The following is a 27,687-nucleotide window of genomic DNA, read 5'->3' on the forward strand; positions in this document are numbered from 1 at the left end:
AAAGAACAACATTTTGAATAAGAGTTTATTTGAGGTAATTATGTTTATGTTTTCATTTGAATGACTTTAATGTTTATTAGGATTACTTTTGAAGCGGTCATAAGAAAAAATCTTGTGGACTATAGGACTGTTCGATAACTACGCAACAAAATAATATTTACAAGTTCTTGCGAGCACTCTCAGTTCTCTTATACTGAACAAGTTTGTTATCGAACAGCATTTTTTTAAAGTTTGTTAAAATTGTTGGGTTATCGAACAGACCTTATATTACATTAAAATTCCGAGAAAAGGCAAATTTATTAGACTGTGCAAATTGCAGGGTAACATTTCTGCTTTAAGTTATCTCGAATATTAAAACAAACCGTCTCACAAACACATGGAGCCTGTCATTAGACCGCACTAAGCTGGATTCTGTACTCATTCTTCATATATCATGTCCATTCCATGGGACCCTTATCGTATACGCCCTTTATGTAACTTATAGCCATTTTTGTGAATTTGACAAACGGACTTTAATATAGAATTTACTACAATTCACTATCCCCGTAACATTCCAATGATCGAATATATCCCCCATAATATTCTGATGGCTGGACATTAAATTATTTCTTTAATTTTTCAATAAAATATAAACTTTAATATTGATACTGGAGAATCTTGCTTCAGAAAATGTTGCTGTTTTAAAATTCACTCACGCATTAGCACGAACAAGTCATTTACTTAGTTTACGTTGTTTGTTCGGTCCATTGTTTACCATTACCCCACTCCACAATCATGTCACTTAATATTTAATTTAGAATTTTACTCGAAATCTATTCTCCGCTTCCTGGAGAGTAATAAAATGTTAAAAATCAATTTTCACTGGTTGGGTCATTTACGATGCTGTTGTTTTTATTACTTTTGTTGTTGCTTGTCCTGTAACACCTCCTGTCATTGTGTATTTGTCCGGTATTTCAATAGAAGTCATGAAAACAAAAGAAAATCATTTAGAAAAGATGGTGTTTTTTTCGTATATCCTTTTTATCACGAAACGTTTATGCTCCGGTGTGGAAATAGTAGTAAATATAACCTAATAACACCGGTAGGGTAAATGTACACCATTGTTACTTGAAACAATAGCTTTATGTTGAGTTGGTACTAAATGGTACGGTGTTAAATCACAAACAAGCAAGCAGCAGGTAATAGTGTTTTGTTTCGCTTTGTTCGGGTTATTGCTGTTCAGATAAATGTTTTCTAACAAATTTGGTTATAGAGATAGTGTATATAAAGGCCATTTTTTTAAAATGTTAAATATGGGATCAATTTTGTTTTTTACTTAATTTAATTTATATTGTTGGCATGATTTGTTATAGGTAATTAGAACAACCGGTTTAAGTGTCCTTAATGGTTGAAATAAATACTTGATAAAAAATATAAATTCTTAATATTTCGTAGAGTATATCTTTTGATTGCCACCTATTGCCACCTTGTCTCTTGATTTCCGTTAATTGGACATCTCTTCCGAAGCGAAATGTGTAAAAAATTCCGCCCATCCCTGCAACCTTCTGAGATATATCGGTTCAGATTTGGATATAGCCCCCCATATATATCTTTCCCAGATTTTGCTATAATTCCTTCCTGTTCAGTTTTACCGTTGAACTAGGTAGATGAGTTTTTGAACAAGTTATGATGGCACAGGAATGAAAAATGTAATATATAATATCGCCCGATGTCCCTCAATTACGAATCATTACGTCACATTTTCCTAATTTAATTAATATTTCACATACATTGCGTGTACATAAAATCGGGCGAAAATATATATGAGAGCTATATCCAAGTATAAACCGAATTTTGTCAAAATCGGTGAAACTGAAAAAGGGCATAAGAAAACATCCCATGTTAAATTGACAGATTTATAGTAAAATCGGCGAAAGATAAATATGGAGGTTATATTCAAATCTGTACCTAAGAAAATAACATTAAATTTGAAGGCTATTCGATAAAAAAATCGGGAAAATATATATGGGGGCTATATCCAAATCTGAACCGATATAGACCAAATTTGATATTTTTCATTCCTGGGCCCCCATAAATACTTGTGCAAAAATTCATCAACCTTCGTCAACGCCTTCTATTTTTGTCACCTTTTGTATGGAAGCGCCAACACTGTGCGACGTCGATATTCACCGGCAGATCTTTGGAAGATTTTTTCTCTCAAACACAGCAAGAATTGCCTTATTTATTTGCGCAAATATCCTGGCTTCGGAACCATACATTAGCACGGGTAGTATCATTGTTTTGAAAAGCTTGAGTTTTGTTTGACGAGATGTGGTTTTGCTTTGAATGGGTCACTGCAATTCTTCTTTTTTAACAACTAGACAAAGTCTTTTACTACTTCAAAATTATAGGAGCGAGCTTCCACAGCTACTCCGAGCTGTATGGATGCATTCCGCGTCGACATAATAAATTCGGTCCTCTCGTCGTTTACCGCCTGACCCACTTTAGGAGATTCTCCTTCGACCTTCGTAAAGGTATCAGTTACTTCTTTTACTGACGGTCATTATGTCTATATCATCAGCATAAGCAAGTAACATGTGGCTATTGGTGTGAATTGTGTCATTTTTTATACCCTCAGCATATATGCTAACGAGGGTATATACACTTTCATACGGGCAAAATGTGCCTCATCGAAATAATGGTTTTAGACCACAAGTATGAAATGTGTTTTAGACAATTTGGAGTCGATTGAGCAATGTCCGTCCGTCTGTCTGTCTGGCTGGTGCGCACGATAACTCTCGAACGGATGAATCGATTTGGTCCTCCCCCACAAAAGGACGAAAATGTTCGGAAAATTTGTGCGCCCGATAACTCTTGAAGAGAGTAAACGATTTGGTCCACACTTTTCACATACACATCTTGAAATTTCTACCAAACTTAGATGAGGTTTCAATATGGACTCAGTCGGTCCAAAAATTTCGGAAAAGTTGAGTTTAGGACCTGCTCTCGAATCGTTTTGATTTTTGTTGTAACAACTTGTATTCACTGTCCTCTATACGACAGTACAAGTTTCATCAGGGGCAAGTCCATACTTCCCGAGAAAATAGCCTGAAAGGTGCAAAAAAACACTATGACACCGTGTTTAGTGGTTGGAGCACAAGATAACTATTGAACGGATCTGCCGATTCGGTCCAAAATTTGGCTTTCGTAATATTTTGTCCAAACTTAGTTTAAGTTCGAAAGTAAGTCATGTCAGTCCACTCCTTCAGGTACCTCCCACCAAGAGTTCAAAAATATTCGAAAAATTGTGCGCATGATAATCCTTGATGGTAGTGACCGATTTGGTCCATACTGTACACATCCCAATATATCTACCAAAAATATATAAGGTTTGAATATGGACTATATTTGTCCACTCCTTCGGGTACCTCCCACACAAAATTTTCGATAAGTTCACTTTAAGAACTGCTATGGAATCACTTTGATTTTTGTTGAAGCAACTTTCATTCGCTGCCTCAATTACGATGGTAAAAGTTTTTTCAGGGGCATGTCCACACTTTTTAAGAAAACAACCCGAAAATGTAAAAACCCTCTTTGGCACCATGTAGTGGCTGGAGAGCACGACAACTCTCGAACTAAATACTAAGTTGATCCACACTTTGCTTGTAGATCCACTCCTTACGGTACCTTCCCCACAAAAAATCGAAAATATTAACTAAAATAGTACGCGCGATATATCATAATCCCCTGTGCGAGAATCCCTTGAAATTTTTTATCTAGCGGTCCTGTTTACAGCGATATCATGTTTTTCGTAGGCAAGTACATGCTTCCTGATATAATGGTCCAAAACCTTTGAACCTGTGAAACGACAGGTGGTCGCGACATCTATCGGGGGGAATGACATCCAAAATAAGACCCACTTTCAAAATGGAACATATCGGTTCATTCCTTTAGATACCTTCCGCGCAAAACTTTTTGAGCTTCTGTCCAAATACATATTTTTGTCGGTTCATACGACCAACATTTTCAAAACCCCTTAAATATATATGTTTTTTGGAAAAAAAAGTGTTTGAATTCTCAGAGGCTGAGGGTATATATCTTGTTACGTTTGCATCTCGTATAACCTTTTCCCAGAAGGATGTTGAAGAGATAGTACTAAACTGTTCAGATAGGCTCTTTCCTATTTTAACTAAGGACCGGATATCAGTTAAAGTCATTTTACAAAGCCGAATGAGCTTTGCGGGGATACCAAATTCAGATATGGCTTGGAATATCTTTGAACGTAAGGGACTGTCGAAGGCTGCTTTATAATCGACAAAAAAGTTGGTAGGTGTCGACCTGCATCTCTTGGGTCTTCTCCAAGATTTGCTACAGGATAAATATCTGGTCAATATTGCATTTACCATTTGGCTGCAGTCATTCACACAATATCCCGGACACTATCTTGTAGGCAATAGATATTTTACGCGTGATGGTGCTAAAGTTTAGAAGAGCTCGCCTGGTAAGTGCTGTGATTACCTCATCTTGGCTGGGCGGTATACATTCAATACCATCTTTTGGGATAGGATCTGTGGAATCTTCGTCGTCTTCGCTACTATTGGATACCAATGGTTTAGAACAATGTTCTTTCCATATCTCTCTGTATTAGTTACCAAATAACATTCCTGGTCTCTACAGGAGGATGTGCCTGTACCAAAGCGATTAATTTAATGTTTCAATCTTTGGTTCACTAGGAAAATACGTTTTTCCTCTTACCTTTTCTCCTGCTACCTCTCCAGTACGCTAAGCGTTTCCGCATTTTTTCTCTTCGGTAGCAGTGCGACACGTCTTGTCCTACCATGGATTCCTTCTGGTATCTAAATATGGATTTTGAGGCTGTTTGCGTGGCAATACTTTGTCATTGTGCTGATATGTTATCGGGACGAGGAGTGTTTTGATTAAGCAATTGGCCAGTTGAGTGGAATGTGCTGTGGCTACCTGTTGTGATTGCATCTTATCGATGTCTAACTTTCGTGTTGGGTCTGTTCGTACTTTATTTACTACGTTTAATCGGGTACATACCTTTGCTGCACAAAGGTGGTATTCCGACTCATTTGTGGTATTGCTCCTCTGAACGAACGTTTCATGTACGTTCATCCATCTATCACAACGTGATCAATTTGATATCTTGTTTTCTGATCTGGATGTCGATATACTTAAATCTGGTACTGCTAACTTCCATGTTTTTGCCGCTGCGAATTCTACCAGCCTCATACCATTATCAGATGTTTCACGGATGAGACTGAATTTCCCCACTGTTGGGCCAAGGGTATTCTCCTTTCCAATTTTGGAATTAAAATCGCCTAAAATAATGTTAATGTCATGGGCAGCGCAACGGTCATATGTTTATCAAAGCGCTCGTAGAATATAACTTTGTTCTGTTCGTCCTTCTCTTCAATAGAAGCATGAGCGCAAATAAAGCTAATGTTGAAGAATTTAGCTTTTATCCGAGTTGTAGCAAGTCCTCTATTCACTGGGATGAATCTCGAAACCAGATGTCTTAACCTCCGACCAACTACAAATCTGCAACCAAACTCATGCTTTATGTCATGGCAGTTATAATACATGCGTCACCTTTAGGAGTTGTTGTGGCGCCTTTCCCAATCCATCGTTTTTCCTATATGGTAGTAATGTCAGCCTTGTAAACTGTACCTATGTTCCCTACAAAGAGTGCCAACATTCTAGGTGCAGATTCGCAGATCATGGGCCTTAAAACGTTTGCGGAGGTTGTCAACATTAGAGGGGTTTGTTTTCCTTTTCTTTTGTTTTTCCATAGTAGGATGCTTTTTTCTAAAAACCCCACTTTATAAACTTGGCTTTAACATCCAACCTACATACATATATAGCTACAATGATGCTATTTCAGCATTGCCCAGCTTATAAGATCTGAAAGCATCAGTTTTTAATTTAATAATATTTGTAACTTTTTTTAGAAAAATAAATGCCGAAACATCTGTTAAAAGAAACTTTTTACAAAATGACTTAACGATGTAGAACTTTTTCTTCATTCCAATCACTGCCTAACATTAACCGATAAAAAAAAGTAAATCCATTACATAATTCATTAGTTTATCTTCACTCATTCACACATGTTTCCTTGTTTTTAGGAATATGATTTTTTCTTACTCTTGGACTTTGTGAAGACAAAATATTATATTTCTCATCAATATTTTATGTTGTAAAATACAATACATGCTAACTTTATTTTCTATAAAAAGTACATTCTTTTCTAAACAAAGTTTGTTATCAAGGACATATAAATGGAAATATGTATTTTCAAGAAAAGTAAAGTTATCCACCTTAACATTTTACCAAAGTGGCAGATAAGAACATCTCCATAGCCACAAACTGACAAGCAATTTTTGAACTTTTTATATTTTTAACTACAAGTTTTTTTATGCCTTTGTTGTCATAAAAACCTGTTGTTACTCCTGCTGTTGTCGTCTCTGTTGCTGTTAAATAAATTATTTATTTATATCATTCACTGATGTTGGCAAGCGTTAAGGGAAAGAGGGCAGATAAGAACAAACATGACAAGGTGAAGTTTATATACAAAAAAATGTGAACCTGCAAAATATACACTGGGGGAAAATCTCACCTGCATATTGTCATGTTTTATTGATGGACCTGTTTCAATTTTCCCATAATGGGCTGGCGGTATGTGTTAATGAAAATATTGAAGGCTGAGTGTCTCATCCTGGTACCTTTTGTTTTTTGTATTTTTTTCTTTTTGGAGTGAAAAAATACGTAATTAAATGTAAACAAATAAGGAAATGAAAAAAGTTAACGAAACGGAACAAAATGAAATTAAAAATTTACAGAAACAATACTTGTTTTTATGGAAGAGGTATTGCAATCGACAACAATGCAAATGCAAACAAGTAAAAAGTCATGGACTGCGCCGAACTTTTTATACCCTCCACCATAAAATATTCTTAACTAAAATGGAGTAATGAGTTTTCTTTCCTCTCCACAATTTTAGATGCAAACATTTTCCAACCATATGCTTAAATTATCTAATCTAATCGAAAAAATTATTCAATTAGGTGGTACCTTAATATGGGGGCTATATGAAAGTGGGGACCTATTTTGACAATTTTTGGAGGAAAAGTTGTGTAACTGCTGGGAACTTCAAATGTCAAATTACTGGTAGTACCGCCAAACAATGTAGATAAGACCCTCAAAATACAGACAATCGGGAGGTACCGTTATATGGGGGCTGCACCAAAACATGGACCTCTTAGCTGGTTCGGCTAAAAATTTTAGCTAAAATCCTCAAAATACCGAAAGTCAATAGGTGCCGTTGTATGGGGGATATACCAAAACGTGGACCTATGTTGCCAATTTTTTGTAAAGAAGTTTTGTGACCTTAGAGAACCTTAAACGTCAAATTACAGCTAGTTCGGTTACCAAAGTTAGCTAAAATCCTTGAAATACCGAAAATCGGCAGGCACTGTTATATGGAGGCTATATCAAAACATTGACCTATGGTGACGATTTTTGGTGAAGAAGTTTCTTGACCACAAATAAACTCAAATATCAAATTACAGACTGTTCGATTAAAAATGGTAGCTAAAACCCTCAAAAGACCGAAAATCAGGAGGTAGGGCTATATGAAGGCTATATTAAAGTGTGGACCTATCTTAAAAATTTGCCAAATGCCAAGTTACAGGTAGTTTCTCTAAAGAATGTAGCTAAGACCCTCAAAATACCGAAAATCGGGAGGTGACCGTTATATGGAGCTATACCAAAACATGGAGCCATGTTGCCATTTTTTGTGGAGAAGTGTTGTGACCACTGAGAACCTCAAATGTCAAATTACACTAGTTAGGTTAAAACTTTTACCTAAAGTCCTCAAAATACCGAAAATACCGTTATATGGAGGCAATATCAAGGCATATCTTGACAATTTTTGGTGGAAAAGTTTTATAAATGCAGGGAACCTCAAATATCAAATTACGGGTAGTTCCGTCAAATAATGAAGCTAAGACCCTTTGCCATTAGAAGCAATGTCCTTGAAGTTCCCATCAATCCCATGTGTGCAAAAACAATTGTTCGGGGTCAAAGGTCAAAATTTAGGATTCTTTTAGATTTTAGGATGTTTTTTCTTGAAAACGGTGGGTCTAATCGAAAAGTGGACTAGAGCAAATATTGTAGACATAAAAATTTTATTCTTAACAATTTTTTTCCTATATGGAACCATTCTTGAGTTTAAAAAACACATCATTCATATGAATTTATAAGGGAAACGCTAAAATAAACGGCTGAAACGGCTAAAATTATCGCATCGTCCCCTAAAAAATATATGTTTCCTTGAAGAACGAAATTATACCTAATGTTTAAAAAATTCCAACAAAAATTGGAGCGTGTTTAGTTGAGTTATTCCATGCTAGAATCATTTTATGAAAAAAAACCCATTTAACCCATATTTATAATCGAAAGCCCAATGGCAAGGAACCATCCCAACGCCAACTCCCCGATTTTTTTTTTACTTTTTATTGCATGATATGATTTGTTGCGCTGATTACTAAAATGACGAGATTTAAAGCCGGTTAAACCCGGTTCTACTAAACCCGTTACCGCAAAGTGCGTATCGTTTGAAAGCTTATGGAAATATCTAACACATGGCGTTGTTATTTTAACCGGTTCGGCTCATGATGTTCTTACACGGCTTACTTCTTTACACGTGCGATTCGATTTCAGATAGGTTTTACCATTTTTGAGAAAAATCAAGAAACTGAATAAGGCCCCCAAAATTATGACCTTTCACCCTGAATAATTTCGTTTGCATACATGGTATCGAGGGGAACTTTTAGAACGTCACTTCTAATGGCAAACCTTAGCCTTCCACCAACATTTAGCTTTTTGGGAATTTTTGCTATTTCCCCCTTCCGCCACTTCATTGCTTATTGCTAAAAGAAGTGGAATATGCTAACTAAACAATATCACATTTATCCTTTAAAATATATCACATCGGACGGTATATCCAATATGAGAACCTGCTGTATGATATTACAGCAACATCCGTCGGGAAGAACTGTTATATGTGGATCTACATATGTATGCCTACAACTTTTTGTATAAACATTAAGCACTAGAAACCTTAAATTCCATAGTAGAGCTATTTTGGTCGGAAAATGTACCTAAAGTAATCAAAGTAGGTAAAATCATGAGGTTGAAAAGGACGCAAATTTTTTGTTGAAAATCGGGTGCACCTCTTGTATGGGTGGCTATATAAAAACTTGAATCTGTACTTACAGTTCTATATAGAAATGTTGCATTCCCATATGGGAGACTAAATACCAAATTTCAGTCGATTCGTTTAGACAATGTGGTTAAAACCTTCAAAATACCAAAAAGCAGGATGTACCATTTTATGGGGCTGTATAAAAACCATCGGTGTGATAAAGAAGCTAAAACTTGAGGTTTGAACTTGGGTCCTCTCCAACAAACTGACAATGTTGTCGATGTCTTAGAGTTCTAAGCTACGGCCAATCTATCATATCAAATGGAAGGCATTACACTTCAGGAAAGAAACCCACTTTGATTTGTACATGTGTATATATTGAGAAATAATTCTAGACTGGACACTAGGTTGACTTGATAAGAACAAGGATTCAAAAAATTGTCTATAATATTTGTATCAATAGAAGTTGTTAAACTCAGCTATTCACATCCGATATGCCTGATGAGCTGAAATAAACCACCAGCGAAACGATCGTAGCATTTTTGTTGGATTTGTGGGACTTCGCAAGAATTAACTTTTTCAATACAAAACTCCTTAGGTCATTTTAGCTAGATTAATTCAATTAATTAAAAACTTTCATAAATAATTACCTTCGTCCTAATAAAACAACAACAGAAAAAAATTCACAGCAGAGCCCGCTGCCCCAGCAGAGGTTTGAACCCGGGTCCTCTTCAGCAAACCGACAATGTTGTCGAGATCTTAGCGTTCTAAGCCACTGCCAATCTATAATATCAAACTTCCGAAATGGAAGGCATTACAATTCAGGAAGGAAATCCCCTTCGATTTGCACATGTGTATGTAATGAAAAATAATTCTACACAGGACACTAGTTTGACTTGATAAGAAAAGGCTTCTATTGGGGCAGGGACTTACGCAGGGGCCCCCCGAAATGGTTTGGTCGACTACAATTTTTTGGGCTACTTTAACAAATTATTAAGTTTTTTCTCTAAAATAGTTCTTATTTTTGGAATTTTCAAGTGAAAACTTAGATTGTTCTGAAGATTATGTACTAAAAATTTACTTTATGAACAAGTTGTCTAAGAAATATTTAAATTTGAATACTCTTTTTGAGGAAAACTTCCAGTAAAATCTGAATTACTTCTTTATCTCATGTAATTTCATTATCAAATAAGAAAGGATCGAGGAATTCTGTAATAGATGTAAAGGTCTTGAGGCTTTAAACTCATTCTGTATTAAAAAAAATTATGAGTTTAGTATTGTGCGGATTGGAAGTGCATGAAATGACATGTTTACTGGACAATATGAACGATATATCAATTATTTTCCGTGGAGTATATCTCTAAAACCATTTAGAAAATTGCTTTAAGTTGCCTTACATTTTTTTATTATTTTTTTTTTAATGGAGAATTAATTTATTTTTGTACGTCATAAAGTGCTAATATCTGCTATAAGTACACTCTAAACTTTTTCTGTTGAAATTCACAATGATAATGATAGGCAACAAGATGCGACACAAAAATGCGTAATTTTCGACAGCTTTGTTGTTGTAAAATATTATGCAAAATGTGCTTAAAATTTACGCATTTTGAGTTGCGATTTTAGACACAATTTATTGTAATCTGACGCATTTTTCTTTGTAAATATATGCAAAGATACCCAAATAATTTCTGAATGTGTTCAATAAAACTACATTTGTTTTGTTTATTTGAAAACATAACTTATTTAATTTATTGAAATATTCGAAAAAAACGTAAATTGGGCGAACCAAATACTTGAGGCGTGAAGTGAAAGGTGAAGTGTGTCTCAGAACATTCCCGATAAACTGTATATATTTGATTTTATATAAATTCGGGTTGCAGGATTCTAAACTTTAATTAAAATTATGTATGACTCTAAAAATATTTTACAACTTTTTCGACTTTTAAGCACAAAACATTATCTTCACAATCTTTCGTCCGCTTCGAACAAAGAACCAAGAGCAACTAACACGTGTTTTTTTTTTTTGAGTTTTGTTGATCTTCTGCTTGTATAATACTCGTACACATTTTATGTTGAGCGAAAATGAATTTGCTACTGTTTGTGTTTAATTTCAAGCAGATTATATTGCAATTACATCTTTTGCAGCACATTATGTTTGAAATTAGGCAGTTTGTGTTTAATTTTAAGCATATTTTGTTGAAACTAATGTTTTTGCAATAATTTGTGTTTGAAATTACGCATATCCATAAATTGCACTATAATTTGTTAATTATTACGCACCTCCTAAAAAATCAACAAAAAATCACAGTGATTTTCATTTCAATTTTCAACAAATAATTTAGAGTGTAGCATAACCACCTGATTTTTTCCTATCATTAACAAAGTTGTAGCTGTAAACAACCGTAAATAAAATTAATGCTCAAAGATTGGTACTAAAATCTGCTGTAATTTCGGCCTTTAGGCTAACGATAAAAATGTACCTCATCGAAATAATGGCGTTTGACTTCTAATATGTTTCGACAAAATCCGCTTCAAACTCTCGAAGGTCCAAATCGATTTCTTCGAGACATAGAGTAGGTTCGAATATGGATTATATCATTTCACTCCTTCAGGTACCTCCCACACAAAATTTCAACATCCGATTTCACCGAAACTTTGAACATCCTAAAATTACTTCCGGATGTATATATGTATATCAAGTACCAAGAGGGTATATATGGGGCAACATCTTCGGATACCTCCTTCACAAAATTTCAACATAAGGAAATTTAGTGGCATTTCGAGAATCCATTCGACATTTTAACCAATTCTATTCCTTGTGGTCTTGTTTCCAACGATATTGTTTTTATTTCGTGGGTAAGTCCTAAATCTTACCACGACCAACTAAAATGACGGCTTGACACGATAACTATCAAAAGAAATGACTCCAAAATTAGGCCCACTTCCAAAATGGATCATTCTTTCAGGGATCTTCTCCACAAAAGTGTAAAACTTTTGCGCTCTTATCGAAGTCAAATGTATGAGCGTAACATAAGCATTTATTCGCAACGGCCACAATCGTGCAGTTTTATACCCAAATGTTTTGATATTTTTGTCGGAAAGTTAATATGTCCAAAAAAGGCCACGAAATTCTGAAACTCCCTGACTACACAATTTTTAGGACAAAGATTTTGGTTATAAATCCCTTATTCGATCTGTCTATAGATAAAAGTCTCAACTCACACAGGCTGAGGGTATATCTATGTCGGCAAACCCGACAGATACTTTTTTACTTGTTTTCGAGAAAACAAAAGTTATGAATTTTCATAAGTTTGCCAACAGAAGTGCTTAACCTTTTGTCATACTCCTTGGAAAGTTTTAAATGTCATCGAGTTCATAAACATCTAATCGTACAACTAAGATAGAAATAAGACAGAACAACAACCATTGCTATATCAGTTCGAGTTTTTTCGACATAACCTATTTTGTCAGCTAAAATTTTGCCGAGCCCGAATGGGGTTCGTATTCTCAAACAGTACTGCGAGTAGAATTCGGAGTCTATGAGTCGTAGTTGGTATCGCCCGACTCCTGTTAAAAATATTTTTGGTTTTTTTTCTATATTCCTGTTGCAGGACCTGCAAGAATCTACAAATTTTTACTACTAAAAATTAGTCGATACTGGAACAGACCATAAATGTAATTTTATGAATTTTTAGTTGGCTTGGGAATGTTCGGTACAAGTCTAATCTGCACTTCTTTTTGGATTTATTTACTTCAGTTAATTAATGGTATACAAATAACACTAATAGGTTTTTTAGATAGATCTTCTAATCAGAATTAGTCATCGCGGTAAAATTGTGTTCAATTGATAACTTAATAACGCAAAAATAACACAAAACTTTTTTATTGGGACTGAATTTAATGTGTGATATACGGATATGTACTTTAAAGTGGAAGAGATACTGAAAATCTGTGAAATAGAATCGAAAATGCCAAATAACAGCTACTGTGGTTAAAAATTCTGGGATCTACATGGGTAATATTCATTTGAAAGATTTTTTAGCTATTGTGTCAATTCTGTTGGAGAATTTGTTTAAAAACTTCAAAATAAAAGGCGGAACTTTTGTATGGGGACTATACTGAACGTGTTCTGACATGGTTCATTTTCAATTCTAAACATTCAGAGACTGATTTATTATATTCTCGTCCAAATGTTAAACTTATATCTAAAAAATATTGTAAACTCTCTCTATTGAAATTATATACTTTGTATCAATATTTCAAAATCAAGGCTCTTTAAGCTCTTTCAGCAGGATAAAACGGCTAAAACCTTTTGAATATCGAAAATCTATGGAGGCTATATCGAAAAAATGACCTATATATATTCAATACTAAACATTATGGGTGTAATAGTAACTTCGGTACCAAAATATAAAGATCTATCCTAGATATTGCATTGTCCACTATGTATCTGCATCTTATTTTGAGTCATTACTTTCGATAGTATTGGTGCCAATCAGCCACTTTTCAGAACTTTAGATTAGATGGATTTGTCTACCAAAAACATTAAATTGCTGAAAACAAGACCGGAAGACCTTAAGTAAAAATTTCGCAACTATCCTCGAACGGTTGTTAAACTCCACATAAGCGAAATTTTTGAGTATTTGTAAATGAAGTTTAAATCTTCGGTCAATTCGGATTTTCAATTGTGCTCATTTTAGTTGATGCCTACAGGATTTTTGGAGCCTTTGGTTCACCATCTCATGAAGTATAGACCTGCCCACAAAAAAGCAAGTAAGAACGGTGTTATGTTCGGCCGGGCCGACTTTGTTATACCCTCCACCATGAGATGTATTGAAGTAAAATGGAACAATTGGTTTCCCTTCGTTTATGAAGAAGACAAAATAACAAATTTCAGCAATTTGAAAACACCGAACTTCTGGAGATACCTTTCTATGAGGGCTATATCAAAACTTCGGCCTATACCGAAAAATTTCTGGAGGAACGTTTTCAGACTCAAAAAAGACTAAATACCAAACTTCCGATATTTCGGTAAGATAATGTGGGTAAAACCTTCAAAATACCGAAAATCAAGAGGTACGCTTCTATGGGGGAAATAAAAAGATGTGGACCTGTACTGATGGAAGATTTTATAACCCCATTGAAGACTAAATAACAAAATTTCAGTCATTTCGGTGGGATATCGACGTCACAAACCTCAGGATAACAAAAATCGGAAGGTACCGTTCTATGGGGGCTATATGGAAACGTGGACCTATACCGACGAATTTCAGTCGGAAGGATTTTTAGCTTTTTACCTTTCAGCCATTTCGGTGGCTGACCTTCAAAATACCGAAAATCGGGAGTACCGTTATTTAAGGGCTATATAAAGGCGTGGACCTCTACCTAAAAAATTCAGGTAAAGTTTTGTACCCCAACGAAAACTAAATACCCCTCAATATATCAAAAATTGGGATGTTCTTCTATGGGGCTACGAGGGCGGTTCGGAAACTTCTTAGCCTATCAATGAAAGAGAATAGTTAGTTTTTCACAAATATTTTTATTTTTCAATATAATCTCCTGAAACTTCAATACACTTAGTCCAACGCTTTTCTGGCAATTCCATCCCTTGATTAAAATAGTTTTCCTCAAGGTCTTCAAAATAGTGGTTTACAACTGTAATTGCATCTTCATTTGAGGTAAAACGCTTGCCAGCAAGGAATTTTTTTAGATTTGGGAACAAGTAAAAGTCACTGGGAGCTAAATCAGGAGAACAAGTTGGGTGGTCAAGCAACTCGTACTTTAATTCGTTGATTTTAGCCATTGTTAAAACACTCTTGTGCGCTGGTGCGTTGTCTTGATGAAAAATTATTTTTTTGTGTTGTATGCTAGGACGTTTTTCTCGAATTTGTACATTTAATTGATCCAAAAGGTTGCAATAGTACTCTGAATTTATTGTTTTACCCTTTTGCAGATAGTCAATCAATAAAATACCTTTGAAGTCCCAAAAAACCGTTGCGATAACCTTACCAGCCGATTGAATCGTTTTTGCCTTCTTTGGAGCACTTCCTCCAACTTCAGTCCATTGTTTGGATTGTTCTTTTGTCTCTGGAGTATAGTGGTGGATCCATGTCTCATCAACAGTTATGAAGCGACGCTTAAAATCCATTTTATTTCGCTTAAAACGATCCAAACAAGCTTGAGAAATGTTCATTCTTATGCGTTTTTGATCGACTGTTAACAAATGCGGCACCCATCTTGCAAAAAGCTTTTTCATCTGTAGTTCTTCATGCAAAATTAAACGGACTCGATCATTTGAGATGCCCATGATATTAGAAATTTCACGCACTTTTATTCGTCATTTAATACTTATCATGCAATTTGGCTACATTTTCTGTTGTTGTTGCTGTTTTTGGACGTCCACTACGTGGTTCATCTTCAGTGCTTGTACGACCACGTTTAAATTCAGCAACCCAATTTTTTTACTGTTGCATATGAAGGAGCACTTTCACCTAACACATTCACCATATCATTATGAATTTCTTGTTCCGATAAACCTTTTTTATGTAAATATTTAATGACAGCACGCGTTTCTAATTTTTCCATTGTAAAAAAATTGCATATGCGTCTTTTTTGAGCACCTGTTTCTATATGAAATTTAACATGTGTTCATAACAGAGATGGAAGTTTCCAAAACACTTAACTTTTTTCTGTTTATACCGCGCTTTTTGTGCTAGGCTAAGAAGTTTCCGAACTGCTCTCGTATATGAAGGCGTGGACCTATACCGACAAATTTCATATGGAAAGATTTGTACCCCAAAAGAAAACTAAATATCAATTTTCAACAATTTCGGTGGAATATAGATGCCACAAACTTCAAAATAACGGAAATCCGGAGGTACTGTTCTATGGGGGCTATACTAAAGCGTGGACCTATATCGACAAATTTTATATGGAAAGTTTTATACCCCCAACGAAGATTTTAGCCATTTCGGCGGACTATTCTGGCCACAAACATCACAATACCGAAAATTGGGAGGTACCGTTCTATGGGGGGTATATATGAGGGCGTGGACCTATACCGACAAACTCTGCGGGAAATTTTCAAACCCTCAACGAAGACCAAATACCAAATTTTAGCCATTTCGGTGGATTATTGTGGCCATAATCTTCAAAATACCGAAAATCGGGAGACATTTTTCTATGGGGGCTATATGAAGGCGTGGACCTATACCGACAATATCTGGGCGGACAGACGGACATGGTTATATCGACTTAGAATTTTACCCTGATCAAGAATATACATCCTTTATGGGGTCTCCGATGACTATTTCGATGTGTTACAAGCGGAATGACAAATTTAATTATACCCTTTTGCGGGAGGTACAAATATCGAATATTCGAACTTGATCTATGTTTGGACATTACGATTTGCAAAGTTTGGACTAAATCGGTTGATGCGTTCGAAAGTATTCGTGAGCTCCAGCCAACAGACCAACGGACGGACAAGTTTGAATCGACTACAAAATTTCTGAAACAGATATTGACCAAACATACATGTTATCTGAGCTAATATTTCGATAAGGCACATTTCTAAAAGTTTATGTACCCTTGATATCCTAAAAATTATTTGAAACAAATTTGCAGTCCCACTAGGCTATCTATTTTCAATTCCTTCATTTTCTAGAAATTACAAAAAATATTCCTTTAAATAAATAATTTATTTTTTACATGTTTACATAAATATTAAATTCATATAACACATGTATGTGTGTGTGGTTCACTGGGCACACAGAAACACATGTTACCCAAATCAACATTACGGACCATAATGTACGGAAGGAAATAATCAAGAAAAAGGTTATGAGGCCATCAAGGATTTCGATTTATGTTCTTAGTTGTTTATGTTTCCTATCAGTGGTCCAATGATGGCGGCGGACAGAGAAATGGGACAGAAAGTTTTTGAGGCATGTCCACACATACATACATATGTACGACGTGTAGGCTCTATGTTGCCTTTTGCAGATGGATATTTGATAGATATACCTTTTTTGCTTCTCTGTGGCCTGCGTTTCAGCATTCATTAGCCTTTGTGGTTTTATCATTGGGACTTTGGCCACATCAAAGTGAACGAAGAAAAAATTGAATATTTATTAAGCGGAAATTTATGACAAGGATCTACTTATTTGAATAATGAAACCAAGTAAAAAACCAAACAAATTCCCAAATCCGTAGATAGCATGCGAAGTGCGTAGCCACTGCATATGTGTCCCCATAAATAATGATGTTTACCCAACACCAACACAAATTTCTTTATTTGTTTTCCCTTATTTGCTTTCAATTTCCTTTGTTTTCTGCTCTCTTGTAAGAAATTTTTTTGCAACTTATTTATATCGATTTTTCCATTCTTATTCTTTTTATTTTCTTTTAGACACCAGAGAATTGCAAAACGGACAAAGATTGTACAGCAATGATGGTATCATGGGAGGGAGAAGCTGAAATCCAATCGGGCGATATATTAATTGTTGAAATAAATGATGCTCTCTTAAATCCAAAGGAAGTAAATCTAACAACCAGGTAAGTAAGTTCGAGTAACTCAAGGACATGCCAGTATTCCTGAAAGAGAGTGCTGCAATTTGTGTGAATATAAACTGAGTTTTGCTCATTTTGCTTTGTAAATTTATTTCACTGCCTTTATTGTTCACAGCCAGAAATGGCGTTTTTAATGCAAGGTCATTCTTCGTTTTGTTGTAATTTCGCTGTGCAGTTTCCGGAAGGCTTTCTTCTACGTTTTCGAAGTTTGTTATGGTCATTGTGTTAGCTGAAAATGCTTCCTTTTTGCTTAGTTAAATAATCTTACCTTAGTTATCGCATTACTTGCTTCATTAAATTATAAAAGAAAAGCGGAAGATTTTCTTGGAACTTTAACAAATCTGCCATGAAGGAATTCATGGAAACACAAAGCAAGGAAAACCTATAAAAACAATTCATTTATCCACATAATGCATGTTTATTTAATATGAATTAATACAGATTTTTAAAATCCGCCAGAGGAAGTTGGAAAAATTGCACTGTACAACAAAATTCAATTTTTTCAAAATGATGGGAAAAACTGAATGGATTATGAAAGTAGAGCTAAAAATATGAGACACGTGTATCGGAGTTTTTAACGTTTACATCGGAAAGTAACCAAAGTAGGCGTGGCAAGTTCCGCCCATTTCTAGTTTTTTTTTCGAAATATTCGAGTTAAGATATCATGGAATCCTTGCATTTTAGGTATATAGTGTCTTTGGCAACTTTGCAGAGGAGTATGTGGAGAATATTTTTGTTAGAAATTTTAACCCTCATGCGGTTCATCAAAGGGGTCTTCTTGGTTCTGTTTTCGAAAATCTTTCAAGAATTTATTTAAAATGTGTTCATATCAAATCCAAATATTCTACAAAATTGTTCGTCATAAAATTCTAATCTAGGTCTCAGAATACACCAAATCAGTAAATCTTATCTAATCGCTAGGAATCTCTAAAAATGAAAACACATTATAGTGTTAAAGTCCAATACAAATTACTATGAAAACTTTGAGGCCCCAGTGCCACATGTTAACATATTCCGATTGTGCTCAAAGTTTGGCAATCGTAAAATCTAACAAAACTAAACACAACAAGTAAAAAAGTATCAGTCGGCTTTGCCGACAGAGATATACCATCAGCCTGTGTATATTAAAACAATTTTTTCCCAAAAAAAACGCATGTATTTAAGGAATTTTGGGCGTTTGAACTGACAAAAATGTTGATTAGGATTAGAGATCAAAAGTTTTGCGGAGGAGATACTAAAAAGAATGGATCTCCAGCCACTTCATATGGTACCATAGGGGTTTTTTACAACTTCAGGGATGTTTGCTCAAGAAGTATGGACTTGCCCCTGAAACAACTTTTACCATCGCAATTGAGGCAGCGAATGCAAGTTGCTTCAACAAAAATCAAAGTGATTCGAAAGCAGGTCTTAAAGTGAACATGTATCCGAAATTTTGTGTGGGAGGTACCGGATGGAGTGGACAAATATAGTCCATATTTGAACCTGATCTATATCTGATAGATATATTAAGATGTGTAAAGTATGGTCCAATTCGGCCACTCTCTTCAAGAGTTATCGTACGAACAATTTTACCGAACATTTTTGAACTTTTGTGGGGGAGGTACCTGAAGGAGTGGACCGATATGGCTTATCTTCGAACTTAAACTATGTTTGGACAAAATATTACTAAGACCAAACTTTGGACCGAATCGGCAGACCTGTTCGAGAGTTATTTTGCCCTCCAACCTCCTCACACGGTGTCATAGAGGTTTTTTGCAACTTTCAGGCTATTTTCTCAGGAAGTATGGACTTGCCCCTGATGAAACTTATACCGTCGTATGGAGGGCAGTGAATACAAGTTGCTAAAACAAAAATCAAAGCAATTCGAGAGATGGTCCTAAACTGAACTTTTCCAAATTTTTGTGTGGGAGGTACCCGACGGAGTGGACCAATTGAGTCCATATTAAAACCTGATCTAAGTCTGGTACACGCTCCACGATGGGCAAAGTATGGACCATATCGGTTACTCCCTTCAAGAGTTATCGTGCGCACAAATTTTCCGAACATTTTCGAACTTTTGTGGGGGAGGTACCGGAAGGAGTGGACCGATATAGCTCATCTTCGAACTTAAACTAAGTTTGGACAAAATATTACGAAAGCCAAAATTTGAACAGAATCGGTTCATCCGTTCGAGAGTTATCGTGCGCTCCAGCCAGCCAGACAGACAGACAGACAGACAGACGGACGGACATTGCTCAATCGACTCCAAATTGTCTGAAACACATTTCGTCCAAACATACTTGGGGTCTAAAACTATTATTTCGATGAGGCACATTTTGCCCGTATGAAAGTGTATATACCCTTCATAGCCTAAAGGCTGAGGGTATAAAAATCCAACATTAATTATACCCTCAGCCTTTAGGCTAGAAAGGGTATATACACTTTCATACGGGCAAAATGTGCCTCATCAAAATAATGGTTTTAGACCCCAAGTATGTTTGGACGAAATGTGTTTCAGACAATTTGGAGTCGATTGAGCAATGTCCGTCCGTCTGTCTGGCTGGCTGGAGCGCACGATAACTCTCGAAGGGATGAACCGATTCGGTTCAAATTTTGGCTTTCGTAATATTTTGCCCAAACTTAGTTTAAGTTCGAAGATGGGCTATATCGGTCCACTCCTTCCGGTAACTCAGACACAAAAGTTCGAAAATGTTCGGAAAATTTGTGCGCACGATAACTCTTGAAGGGAGTAACCGATTTGGTCCATACTCTGCACATCGGGACACTTGTACCAGACTTAGATATGGTTTCAATATGGACTCAATCGGTCCACTCCTTCGGGTACCTCCCACACAAAATGTCGGAAAAGTTCAGTTTAGGGCCATCTCTCGAATCGCTTTGATTTTTGTTTTAGCAACTCGCATTCACTGCCCCCCATACGACGGTACAAGTTTCATTAGCGGCAAGTCCATACTTCCTGAGAAAAAATCATGAAAGTTGCAAAAAACCCCTATGACACCGTGTGAGGTGGTTGGAGCGCAAGATAACTCTAGAACGGATCTGCCGATTCGGTCCAAAATTTGGCCTTAGTAATATTTTGTCCAAACATAGTTTAAGTTCGAAGATAAGCCACATAGGTCCACACCTTCAGGTACCTCCCCCACAAAGGTTCAAAAATGTTCGGAAAAATTGTGCGCACGATAACTCTTGAAAGGAGTGACCGAGTTGGTCCATACCTTACACATCCTAATATATATACCAGATGTAGATCATGTTCAAATATGGACTATATTTGTCCGCTCCATCCGGTACCTCCCACACAAAATTTCGGATAAGTTCACTTTAAGACCTGTAATCAAATCACTTTGATTTTTGTTGAAGCAACTTGCGTTCGCAAGTACGATGGTAATTTTTTTTTTTTTTGGGGCAAGTCCATACTTCTTGGGCAAACAGCCCGAAGGGTGTAAAAACCGCCTATGGAACCATTTGTAATGGCTGGAGATGCACTTCCATAATGGTCAATGTCGATCCATCCCTTTTGGTATCTCCTCCGCAAAACTTTTGATCTTTAAGCCCAATCAACATTTTTGTCGGTTCAAACGCCCAAATTTTTAAAACCCCCTTAATACATACGTTTTTTTGTTTCAAAATACAAAGGCTGAGGGTATATATCTGTCGGCAAAGCCGACTGATACTTTTTTACTTGTTTTTTTCCTTTTTAGTAAAAGCCAACCTATGCCCAACATAACGGTATCTCTCGATTTTATAAATTTTTGAGGATTTTTGCCACATTTTTACTGAACTACTTCTAATTTCACATTTGAAGTTTGCAGCGATCACATAACTTCTGCACCAGAAATAATCAACATAGGTCCATGTCTTGGTATAGCCCCCATATAAAGGCACCTTCTGCTTTTACATTTTTGAAGATATTAGCTACATTTTTTGACCGAACTACTTTGGATTTTTAGACATTTGAATTTCCAGTAGTCAGGTCCATGTCCATGTTTTTGCATAGCCCCATAAAATGTACGCCCCGATTTTACGAGTTTTCAGGGCTTTTGCTACATTTTTTGACCGAACTACCTGTAATTTTACATTTGAACTCTCCCAGAACTATCTCAGTTGTCTCAGCGTGATCGTATCGAAACTATCGTCATAGGTTGTCCGGGAACGGAAAAGGTACTCAAAATTTTTCTCCTGGGGCCTAATTCTAGCATACCTTATAGAGTGAGTTTTTGTTCAAAGAAAAATTACGAACGTTCGAAATTTTTGGATTCTCTTTTACGCCCATTTCCGTTTGATGTTGTATTTTGGACATTACAGAACATTTGTTCCATAGACCGATCTAACAAAAGATCTCCAATTCTCTCTGTTTAGTGCTTCGCTTTTTGGAATACCGCGGCTTGTCATCTCTTCATCCACTAGATTGCGCCATCTATTCTTTGGTCTGCCAATTCTGCGTGCACCGCCATGTGGCTTGAATTTATACGCCTTTTTAGCGGGTTCATCATCGCTCATTCTTATTTTATGGCCTAGCCAACGCAACGCTGCATCTCGATACGTTTAACTATATTGATGTCGTTGTATAGCAGATACAGCTCGTGGTTCATACGACGTCGATATTCGCCGTCAACGAAGATCGGTCCGTAGATCTTTCGAAGAATTTTTCTCTCAAACACTCCAAGCACTGACTTATCTGCTTGTGCAAGTACCCAGGCTTCGGAACCATACATCAGCACGGGTAGTATCAGTGTTTTGTAAAGCGTTATTCTTGTTTGACGAGTTGTGGCTTTGTTTTTAAAGTGCTTACTTAAGCCAAAGTAGCATCTTTTGGTCAATACAAATCTTCTTTTTATTTCACAACTGATGTCGTTTGTTGTGTTTACGGCGGTGCCGAGGTATACAAAGTCTTTTACTACCTCAAATAGTTGGTCCGATCTCAATGGACGCATTGCGCGTCGACACCATCAGCTTGGTTTTCTCGCATTTTACCGCCAGACCCACTTTAGCAGATTCTCCTTCGACCTTCATAAATGTATCGGTTACTTCTTCTACTGATCCTCCAATGATGTCTATATCATCAGCATAAGCAAGTAACATGTGGCTATTGGTGTAGATTGTACCACTTCTTTTGTAGTTTGCCTCTCGTATAACCTTTTCTAGCCACCGTGGTGCAATGGTATGCACACCCACCTTGCACACATAAGGTCGCGGATTCGATTCCCCGGCCAGGCAACATCAAAACACTTTTCAACGGTGGCAAAATACCCCTCAGTAATGTTGGCGACATTTCCTGAGTACATATTTCAGCCATGTAAAACATCTCTACAAAAATGGTGTCTTAGTCACGCCGTTCGGACTCGGCGATAAACTGTAGGTCCCATATCATTGAGCTAATATGAATCGGGGTGCACTCATTGATATGAGAGAAGTCTCCCTTGTCCCTTATGGGATGTTTGTGGAACAATTATTATTATATTATTATAACCTTTTGAAAAGATCACATGAAAGGCTGTCTCCTTGCCACAAACTTCTATTTACTGAAGATCTTGTGTCAGTTAGGGTCATTTTACAAAGACGAATGAGCTTTGCGGAGATACCAAATTCAGACATGGCTTGGAATACCTTTGAACGTAGCGGGCTTTCGAAGACTGCTTTGTAATCGACAAAAAGGTGGTACGTGTCGATCTGCATCTCTTGGGTCTTCAGCAGGATTTGCCGCAGGGTAAATACCTGGTCAATGGTGGACTTGCCAGGTCTAAAGCCGCATTGGTATGGTCCAAATATTTCGTTGACCATGGGCTTTAGTCGTTCCCACAATATCCCTGACACTATCTTGTAGGCGATAGGGAGAAGACTTATGCCCTTATAGTTGGAGCATAAAGTCTTATCTCCTTTCTTATAATTGATCTTCTGGGATTGGATCTATGGTATCTTCGTCGACTTCGCTACTATTGGATACCAACAGTTTGGAAAAATGCTCTTTCCATATCCTTAGCACACTATCTGTATCAGTTACCAGATTACCTTGCTGGAGGATGTGCCAGTTCCAAAGCCATCAGTTTGATGTTTCACTCTTTGTTAGAATTTTCGGACTTCATTTTGTCTGTACATCTCGATTTGTTCACACTCCCGCTTTTCCATCTCTCTCTTTTTCCTGCGGAAAAGACGTTTCTCCTCTCTCCTTTTCTGCCGATACCTCTCTCGTGCGCTACGCGTTGCTACTGATTGTAAAGTAGCCCTATATGCCGCATTTTTCTCTTCGGTAGCAGCATACCATGGATTTCTTGGTGGAGGTCTCTGGTATCCAAGTACTGATTTTGCGGCTGTTTGCATGGAGTGGGCAATGTTTTGCCATTGTCCTGATATGTTATCGGAACGAGGAGTGCTTTGATTAAGCAGTTGGGCCAGTTGAGTGGAATATGCTGTGGCTATCTGTTGTGATTGCAGCTTAACGATGTCCAACTTTCGTGTTATGTCTGTTCGCACTTTGTTTGCTACGGTTAATCTGGTACGTGCCTTTGCTGCAACAAGGTAGTGGTCCGAGTCTATGTTTGCACCTCGTAACGATCGTACATCCAACACGCTTGATGCATGTCTTCCATCTATCACAACGTGACCAATTTGATTTCTTGTTCTTTGATCTGGCGACAGCTAGGTGCCCTTATGAATATCGGGATGCTCAAATCTGGTACTGCTAACTACCATGTTTTTGCAGCTGCAAAGTCTATCAGCCTCATGCCATTGTCAGATGTTTCAGTGTGGAGACGGAGTTTCCCAACTGTAGGGCCAAAGATATTCTCCTTTCCAATTATGGCATTAAAATCGCCTTGTATAATTTTAATGTCATGGGCAGGGAAACGGTCATAAGTTTCTTCTAAGCGTTCGTAAAATATATCTTTGGTCTGTTCGTCCTTGTCTTCAGTGGGAGCGTGAGCGCACATAAAGCTGATGTTGAAGAATTTCGCATTTAATCGAATTGTAGCAAGTCTTTCATTCACTGGGGTGAAGCTGGAGACCAGATGTTTTAACCTCTGACCAACTACAAAACCGCAACCAAACTCATGCTTTGTGTCATGGCAGCTATAATACAGTGCGTCAACTTTAGGTGTTGTTGTGCCGCCTTTCCCGTTCCATCGTATTTCCTGTATGGCAGTAATGTCGGCCTTGTACTTTTCAAGTACATCTGCCAATGCGTAAACTGCACCTTCTACATAAAGAGTGCGAACATTCCAGGTGTAGATTCGCAGATCATGGTCCTTAAAACGTTTGCAGGGTTCGTCAACATTAGAGGGGTTTGTTCATGGTAGGCTGTTTTTTTCTAGGGGAGGGTTACTAACCCGACGCCCAAACCCAAGTTTTTAACGTTCTTATGAACGCGCGGCACATGTTAGCTCACTACCTTTAACGGGTGTTAAAGGCAGTTCCCAAGGTGACACCATGGGGAGGTCAGTGTCCACTTGAGATGAAAGAGGGGCCAAGATAAATTCTGGGCTTTGCCATGTTAAAGCCGGTCAGGACCGTTCCTTGGTATCTTCCATCCCCTACGTCATATAGACTTTTATATTTTACATGTTTCAGAATTTTCTCATCTGATATCTCCTTATGATAGGCAGTATTTGAAGATGCCCCTTTAAGTACTTCCATTGGTGTTTCGACTGACGTCTTTGGGAATTTGATAAACGCTAAAATGGGTCCCATATGGATCCCAAGTAAGAACGACTCTCATCAGACGCCCTTACTTAGCAAGTTCTTCTTCTATAGCTACGTTTGAGAAGACATAACCGTCAGTGGTAACACTTTTTCATTCTTTACTGCTTGATTTTATTTCAAAAGACAGATTAATGGTCATTGCAAAGACTGCAGTAATTAGCATTAGAGAGCATGTCCGTATTCCTAGAGCACGTAGTCTAGCTGCATTATTAGCCGCACCTGTTTCAATGCGTATATCCTTTGGCATACTGTTTTTTTTCGTTGGGGAAAAAATCATCGAAAGATTCTGGCTACCTGATTTGCCATGAGTGCGAGACTTTAACACGCTAAAATAACCCCATTTCATCGTTCCACAATCCCTACGGTACCGCCGTTTGAAAGCATTTCTTCGTAGGGTGGGAATGGTACTAGTGACCCCAGCTAGTATTTACATTGTTCTTCTAATTTCATCTTGCCGCTTTAATTCCACAGTTATGGATTTAATACATTCACATACAAAATTCCAATTTTGAGGTGACTCCACCATTAACTGGATTATGTTTTTTTCACTTACTGTACATCCAATTTGGCACTCCAAGTTCATTCTTTCCTCATTAAATCTAGGACACACAAATAAGGCATGTTTGAGATCCTCTATATCTTCTGCACAGTTCGGACAGAAGGGCGAGCTATCAAGTCCAAAGCGGAATATATATGACCTGAAACATCCGTGGTCACTTAAGAATTGGGTTAAGTAGAAGTTTAAATCACCATGTTGCCTGTTGCACCAAGTTTCAACATTTGGAATTAGTTTTTGAGTCCACCTTCCTTTTGTGGATGTCGACCACCTCGCCTGCCACTCCACCATGGTTTGACTTGTGACTGCCTCCATGTCACTTTCATTGACCGTTGATCCACGTAATTCGAACGTTCGTTCCGCCTGTTTTGCCAACAGATCGATCGGCGTCATTGCTGCAATAACAAATGCAGCATCATCGGATACGGTTTTGTACGCACAACACACACGAAGTGTCAGAAGCCTATAAACCGAACTTATCTTCTCTCGGTACGATTTGTGTCTCAAGGATTTTGCCCAAATAGGTGCTGCATATAGTATTGTACTTTTTACTACTCCTGCTAACATCTTTCTCCTTAGATATTTAGGTCCCCTCGTATTTGGCATTATTCGACATAGTGCTGCACACGTTTTACTCGACTTCAGCTTTATATAGTCGAGATGTTGCTTGAAAGATACACGGTTATCTATCATGACTCCCAAGTATTTTAAGCTTTCTGCTGTTCTTATTATGCAGTTACCAATTTGTATTTCCATGTACTCCACCTATTTCCGGCTTGTTATGAGGATGGCTTCGGTTTTATGTTCTGCTAATTGCAGTCCAGATGAGTTGAGCCATGACTTAACTACTTGAATTGTGGCTTCTGACACTGTTTTCGCCTCCTCTGTGGTCTTTGCAACTATCACCAGAGCTATATCATCAGCAAAACCGATAATATTTGACATTTCTGGTAGGTTTATTCTCAGAACTCCATCATACATAATGTTCCACAACAGCGGTCCCAGAACCGATCCCTGTGGTACTCCTCCTGTGACTTTGTGTACTTTGACTCCTTCGTCAGTATCGTATATTAAAGCCCTTTTTGGAAAATAGTCTTTTATTACAGCTACTAGGTTGGGAGGGACATTGAGGCGAATAAGGGCCTTCACAATGTTTTCCCAGTTTGCTGTATTGAACGCATTTTTGACATCCAGGGTTACAACCACACAGTATTCCTTTATACCCTTCTTCCAACTTTTACCACCTATTGCGGCTCTTGCAATATCAACGACCGTTTTTATAGCCTCCACCATTGATCTTTTCTTCCTGAACCCAAATTGTCTTTCTGATAAGCCATCCGTAGCTTCAACATAGTCTTGTAGTCTATTTCGTATAACGCTCTCCAAAAGTTTTCCAAATTTATCGATCATACATAAGGGCCGATATGATGATGGTGTACCAAATGGCTTGCCTTCTTTAGGTAATAGCACTAACCTTTGCCTTTTCCATATTGATGGGAAATATCCATATCGCAGGCAGGAGTTGAACAGCTGTAGCAGTTGATGACCACAGCATTCAACAGCTTCTTTAACTGCAGCGTTAGGAATGCAGTCTAAACCAGGAGCCTTAGAGTCCTCAAATTTTGAAACGGCTATCCTTATCTCCGTTAGTGTAACGGAT

At 37.2% G+C, this 27,687-nt stretch overlaps 1 protein-coding gene across 5 annotated transcripts in view; it reads left to right on the top strand.

Annotated features, from left to right (window-relative positions):
* Positions 1–27,687, top strand: part of wry (delta and Notch-like EGF repeat containing weary) — a 260,765-nt gene that overhangs the window by 129,205 nt on the left and 103,873 nt on the right. For all 5 annotated transcript variants that reach the window (XM_073970872.1, XM_073970871.1, XM_073970873.1 and 2 more), the window contains one exon: positions 17,616–17,761. In XM_073970872.1, the coding sequence (XP_073826973.1) occupies positions 17,616–17,761 (146 nt within the window). The remainder of the gene's footprint in view (positions 1–17,615; positions 17,762–27,687) is intronic.

The sequence above is a fragment of the Musca autumnalis genome, unplaced genomic scaffold (assembly GCF_047663935.1).
Source record: "Musca autumnalis isolate F117 unplaced genomic scaffold, ASM4766393v1 scaffold_2, whole genome shotgun sequence".
NCBI classification, from domain to species: domain Eukaryota; kingdom Metazoa; phylum Arthropoda; class Insecta; order Diptera; family Muscidae; genus Musca; species Musca autumnalis.